The 6777-nt window shown below is 31.1% G+C and overlaps 1 protein-coding gene and 1 long non-coding RNA gene across 2 annotated transcripts; both read left to right on the top strand.

The window, feature by feature from the left end:
• The first annotated feature begins 323 nt into the window (after positions 1–323).
• Positions 324–2348, top strand: LOC114390011 (receptor-like protein EIX2). Its single transcript, XM_028350702.1, has 2 exons — positions 324–999; positions 2011–2348. Exons 1-2 carry the CDS (start codon positions 324–326, stop codon positions 2346–2348), a joined length of 1014 nt encoding a protein of 337 aa, XP_028206503.1.
• A 1869-nt stretch (positions 2349–4217) lies between these two features.
• On the top strand, positions 4218–6545 carry LOC114390924. The gene is made up of 2 exons (XR_003662035.1): positions 4218–4403; positions 6428–6545. It is a non-coding gene; the product is annotated as an uncharacterized LOC114390924 (long non-coding RNA).
• The last annotated feature ends 232 nt before the right edge of the window (positions 6546–6777 follow it).

Here is a 6777-nt window from a genome sequence, read left to right as displayed (position 1 = left end):
GTTTCTTGATGGAAATAAATTAAGTGGAAAGATACCTGAAGGCATCCGCTTACCATTTCATTTGGAATCTCTGTCAATCCAATCAAACTCTTTAGAAGGTGGAATTCCCAAATCATTTGGGAACTCATGTGCTTTGAGCTTACTGGATATGTCTGGTAACAATTTGAATAAAGAGCTTTCGGTGATAATCCATCAATTGTCTGGGTGTGCCAGATTCTCGCTGCAGGAACTGAACTTAAGAGGAAATCAAATCAATGGTACGCTTCCTGACCTTTTAATACTTTCTGCCTTGAAAACATTGGATCTTTCAGAAAATCAATTAAATGGAAAAATTCCAGAGTACCAAATTGCCATCTCTGTTAGAGTCTTTGTCAATTGGATCAAACTCTTTAGAAGGTGGAATTCCCAAATCATTTGGGGATGCATGTGCTTTGCGCTCATTGGACATGTTTAATACTAGCTTGAGTGAAGAGTTTCCAATGATAATCCATCACTTGTCTGGATGTGCTAGGTATTCATTGGAACGATTATATCTAGGCATGAATCAAATCAACGGCACACTACCCGACCTCTCAATATTCTCATCTTTAAGAGAATTAAATCTTCATGGAAACAAGCTAAATGGAGAGATTCCTAAAGATAATAAATTTCCACCTCAACTGGAGCAACTAGATCTGCAATCAAAATCCTTGAAGGGTGTGCTCACTGACTATCATTTCGCTAATATGTCTAAGTTGTACTTCTTGGATTTATCTGACAACTCTTTATTGGCCTTGGCATTTAGCCAAAATTGGGTCCCACCATTTCAGTTGAGCCACATAGGATTGCGATCTTGCAAGCTAGGTCCAGTATTTCCCAAATGGTTGGAGACACAAAATCAATTTGGGGATATTGACATTTCAAATGCTGAAATAGCAGATATGGTTCCAAAGTGGTTTTCGGCTAATTTAGCATTCCGAGAATGGATTTCAATGAATATTTCATACAATAATCTCCATGGTATAATTCCAAATTTTCCAATAAAGAATATTCAATATTCCCTAATTCTTGGACCAAATCAATTTGATGGCCCTATTCCCCCATTTCTGCAAGGTTCCATGTTTCTTGATTTATCCAAAAATAAATTCTCAGATTCTCTTTCATTTTTATGTGCGAATGGTAAAGTTGAAACTTTGTACCAATTAGACCTTTCAAATAATCGTTTCTCTGGAAAAATTCCGGACTGTTGGAGCCATTTCAAGTCATTATCTTATTTGGACTTAAGTCACAATAATTTTTCAGGAAGGATACCTACATCCATAGGATCTCTTCTTAATCTTCAAGCATTGCTATTGAGAAACAACAACTTAACAAATGAGATACCTGTCTCCTTGAGGAACTGCACAAATCTAGTAATGCTAGATATTGCAGAAAACAGATTATCAGGGCTCATCCCTGCTTGGATTGGGAGTGAATTACAAGAGTTGCAATTTTTAAGTTTGGGAAGAAATAATTTCCATGAAAGTTTACCATTGAAATTTTGCTACCTAAGTAACATTCTACTCTTGGATCTCTCACTAAACAACATGTCTGGGCAAATTCCTAAATGCATAAAAAAATTTACTTCAATGACTCAAAAGACATCTTCAAGAGATTATCATGGTCATTCATATTTTGTAAAAACCAGTCAGTTTTCAGGTCCTCAACCATATGATTTGAATGAACTCTTGATGTGGAAAGGTTCAGAACAAATGTTCAAAAATAGTGTGTTACTACTTTTAAAAAGCATTGATCTCTCAAGCAATCACTTTTCTGAAGAAATTCCACTGGAAATAGAGAATTTATTTGGATTGGTTTCATTGAATTTATCAAGAAACCTTTTGACCGGAAATATTCCTTCAAATATTGGAAAGTTAACATCACTTGACTTTCTTGATTTGTCAAGAAACCATCTAGTTGGTTCAATTCCTTTGAGTCTTACTCAAATTGATCGACTCGGCATTTTAGATTTGTCACATAACAATCTATCAGGAGAAATTCCAACTGGTACACAATTACAGAGTTTCAATGCCTCATGTTATGAAGATAATCTTGATCTTTGTGGACCGCCACTAGAGAAATTGTGTATTGATGGGAAGCCTGCACAGGAACCCATTGTTAAAGTTCCTGAAGATGAAAATTTGCTTTTCACCCGTGAATTTTACATGAGTATGGCAATTGGATTTGTTATAAGCTTTTGGGGCGTTTTTGGTTCAATCTTAATAAATCGTTCTTGGAGACATGCTTATTTCAAGTTCATAAGCAATTTCTCAAATGCTATTTATGTCATGGCAGCCGTTAAAGTTTTCAAGTGGCATCAGAGAGGATAGCTGGTAATAATATTTTAGTCTTCATATATATACTTCATTTTCCTTTATATGATAAATATATAGCAGTCACAGACCTTAGTTTACAACTAGATGACGTTTTTCTCTTTTGTTTTGACCTTTAGACCCTCAATTAATAAAAAAAAAAACAAGTATTCATCAACACGAACCTTAATTTACTATCACACTGCAGGTAAACAAGTTGTAGTTCGGTTTTCTTCTTAAAAGAAGACTAGCTAGAACATACATATATATATATATATATATATATATATATATGAACTAGTTTTAACTAAAGATGAACAAGCAGTTATATAATAATGAAAAAGAAAAGTTGAACATGCATGCATGTTGCTTTTGCAGTTCCGAAATCTAGATTATATTGTTTATAAAATACAAATTTGAAATTGAATATTCTAATCATGATACGGTGCTTGAAAATATATATTGAATGAGTTGTGCATATATATTCGAGGAATCTAAATCTTGATATTTTAAATATTCTTACCACAAAATGTGTTTTAACATAACTACAAATCATCTTTTGGAATTTTGTTAATACTGTAATATAATCAATTTTTGATAAATGTTTTTCTAAAAAGTATATAATAAGTTCAAAGAGTCTAATTACTAATTAGTATTAACTTCAATGTGTTGGAGTTTTACATGGGCATATATTAATATTAATATATTTAATTTTATTTATTTTTATACCATTTCATATTAGTTAAATAAATTAAAGAAATGATTATTAATATTGTTATATTAAATTGAGTAGGTTATAAAACTTCTTTACACTAACATTTCATATTAAACAAATCAAAATACTTTTACCTATTTTCTAATCCCAAAATAATAGCTACATACAAATAAAGTATAGTTTTCTTCTTGATATATATTTTTCCTCCTTATAAATACTTTTACCTATTTTCTATCTCACGTTCTACTTTTTGATATAGCTTTTAGTGTTGGTGATTTTCTTGGCATTCCAATTTTTTCTCTATTCTTTTATTATTTCTAGTTGAGGACAAATTTTGAAGGATCGATATTTTAATTTTTGGCAGAAAAATTCTGAATTGTAGGTGCCAGCTTGTTGAGGTGGAAAATGCAAAGAGACACTTTTAATTTGGAGGTGAGAAGGCATCTCTCACAGTTGCATTTGGAGACCGAGAGAGAATTAAGGAAGGCTTCTAGAGCTTTAGGGAGCCAATTGTGATTGTGATCCATCTAGTTTATTTTCCTTTTTAATTTCTAAGCATTTTGTTTGTAGTTTGGCAATTAAATCTGAACTGGTTATTTTGTATGAAGTTGATGAATCTTCATAATAATGGGAACTGAGAGGTTTGGTTATTGCTTCTTCATTTTTGGGTCATGCTATTTGATTATGTAGAAATAGAAAACCGTGTTTGATCTAGGGATTTTGTTGTGCTTTTGTAGTGCTTTTGTACATTAGTCTCATGATTTCATTTAAGGAATTAAGTTATATGAGATTAAAAGGATTCATTGCCAAGAAATTGAATGTGAATTACTGCAGCAAAAACTGATCTTAAACTTGGGCAAAGTTGTTTGGACTAGGTGGAAATTGGGTTGTTACTTCAACAATCCGTAAAATCAAAACTTAACTGTGACAGGTGTGAGCACTATGTCCCTTCTTTGAGCAGAGTTGGCAAATAGTGTTGGAGTAGGAAGAGATAAGATGCTTGCCAAATAGTGCATGACGATCCACACGTCATTTAGAGAAGATGTGTGTGGTAGAACTTGTGCTTTTCTGGGAATCATGATATCCCTGTGACATTTGGGATATAGTGAGACATTTGGGCTTGCTTTGAGTTCAACATCTCTGATGAAGGACTTCTTTCTTTGTTAAAGGTATCATTGAGGATGAATGGTCACAAATCGAAAAATAAATGTAGCATTCCACAATCTAAAGGAAGTAAGCGAGCTGTTGTTTCTTCCTCGAACCTCCTTCACCATACAAATCATTCCAGTGCTTCAACTCATTCATTACAGATCCTTCTGATGCAAAACTTGCAGCCTCTTGCATTTAATCAGATATCCGTAAGTTCATGAATTTACAAAGTTTACGGCAAACCCAACATCTTTTCTAAAGAGGCAAAAATACTCAAATAAATAATCATTCAATTTATCTTTTTTATGTTTCGTGCATCTTATGTTGGGTTTTTGACTTACTTGATGGTATTTTAATAACATGTGAGTAAATTTTGCTAATGTTGTGTTAGGTCTCCAACTTTCTTTACTTTGTAACGTTTATCACAACCAAAATCTTTTCTAAAAAGGGAGTCAAAATGTTCAAATAAATGAACATTCAATTTTTTTTAATGAATATTACACATTACTCGAATAGTTTCAATACCTTAAGCGATTCTCTCTATTATTTTTTTAAAAATTCAATATCATTTCAAGGTTTAACACTTTAACCACTCTTATTCACACAATTAAATACAAACCATTCAAAAAAAGATAAAATCAACCAACACACAAGTTATTTTTTACCCAAAGAACTACATAAGTCTGATTTTCTCATTATACTTGGGGATATGTATGAATAAAGGAAAACCCTTTGTTGACCTCAAACACTAGGAAAAAAAACATGAAATTTCCTCTTTACTAAAAATAAAAATTTGTTTTATTTTTTTAAATTAAACAAAATATAGCAAACATAATTCATGTTCTGAAAGGAAGATAAATAATTAAGAAGTCGCTTTTATTTTTATTAGACTGAATTAAAGGTTGTCATCTTCATGACGGAGATGACGGATAAGTGAGGTGTTAATACCTTCCACGTAAATAATTTTTGAATCCTTTTTTTCTCAAATTGTAAATCATTTCTTATTTTTTTTTTCTGACGTTTTCCTTAAATAAACATTGATGACAACTTCTCAATTTTCTTTTGAAAAGTTCACTTGACCACCACATTGGGACAATGACAATATTATTTACAAAAGAAATTATAATAATAATAATAATATGTTGCGGAAAACATAAATCATATTTCTTTTTTTTTAAAGAAAATAAATTCATAGTTCTTGTTTTCAGTGTTACTTACAAAAATGTTACTTTTGAGTCCTATTCTCAAAATTTTAAATAAGAGAGAAAAATGTTGTAAAAAAGTATACCAAAAAATTTATAATTTTTTATTCAAAAAAGATAAGATGTTACTTCCATGTTTGGTTTGGTTTAAAATAAAAATTATGAAACTTAAAAACTGATTATCAAGAAATAACAATAGGTTTGGGGAGTAGGCTCATGCATCGATCACTAATAAAGAAAAAGCCAACACCTACCAAATTCTAATTCAGAATGTAAACAAAACTAAACCTGGATTGGATTAGAATAAAAAATACCCAAACTAAAGTAAAATCGTCGTTCAAGTATACAGTATACACACCTAGAGAAACAGCACCAAAGTTTCAAGATACAATCATTAAGTTAGTTCCGGTTCAAGTTGTCATTTCAGCAAACACAATAATTTTCAAAAGCAAAAACAATTCTCCCTAATTACCACCAAGTTTGGTTGGCGACAAAACTTATAAGTTTGAATGGTTTAAGACTTAGGATTTTTTTGGTGCAAGATATGAAGATCAATAAATATTGTCTGAATTATGAATTATATACTATCACAGATTTAATAATAAAGTAGTGTTATCATTCTTATAATTAAAAGAAAAAAATATGTTATCTTTTATTTTTTATATAAAAGACCGTACGTAGGTAGTATATTATACAGAACTTACATAAGCACCACTTTTGTTGACACAGAATTCCTTCAAAAGAAATTATCAATCAAAATCAATGAAGTAATAGTCTGTATATTACGTTAGCAAAATATAGACAAAGGTCAATGTGGGTATCTTGCAAATTTTCTAAGTCTTTTTGTTTTGTTCCCAAGTACAAAGTCTATTTATGGGTCATGTCACTTCACAAAATTTTCCACATTTGTTGTTTAGCGCAATGACTGGAATCTTAAATTCTAAGTCTTTATGGTTTTGTTTGGTTCCTACATAGTCATATAAATGGTCATGTCACTATAAAAAAAAATTTCACATCTATTATTTTTGTAGGTAGTGCGATGACTGGAGTATTTTCTACGTCTTTCTTTGTTTTGTTCCAATGGAGTCGTGTAAGGACCATATTACTTATAAAAAAATTTCATACTTAATTGTTTTTTATGTAATGTGATGTTGATTGGAGTGCTTCTTAAGTCTTTCTTTGTTTTGTTTCCGGAAAGTCATACAAGGGCATGCCACTTAATAAAAATTAATTTCCAATTCTCTGTTTGCAAAGTCAATAAATTTATTCTAGATGAAGATATATAATCACAGAACATTTAGGAAAGCTACACAAATGGATGAGAAGATTTAGAAGTTGTTGCGGAAGATGCTGTAAAGGAAAATACTTGAGGAAGCTCTGT

The sequence above is a fragment of the Glycine soja genome, chromosome 16, assembly GCF_004193775.1.
Source record: "Glycine soja cultivar W05 chromosome 16, ASM419377v2, whole genome shotgun sequence".
Classification (NCBI taxonomy): domain Eukaryota; kingdom Viridiplantae; phylum Streptophyta; class Magnoliopsida; order Fabales; family Fabaceae; genus Glycine; species Glycine soja.
The sequence above is the reverse complement of the archived record's forward strand: the minus strand, read 5'-3'. Positions and strand labels throughout refer to the sequence as shown.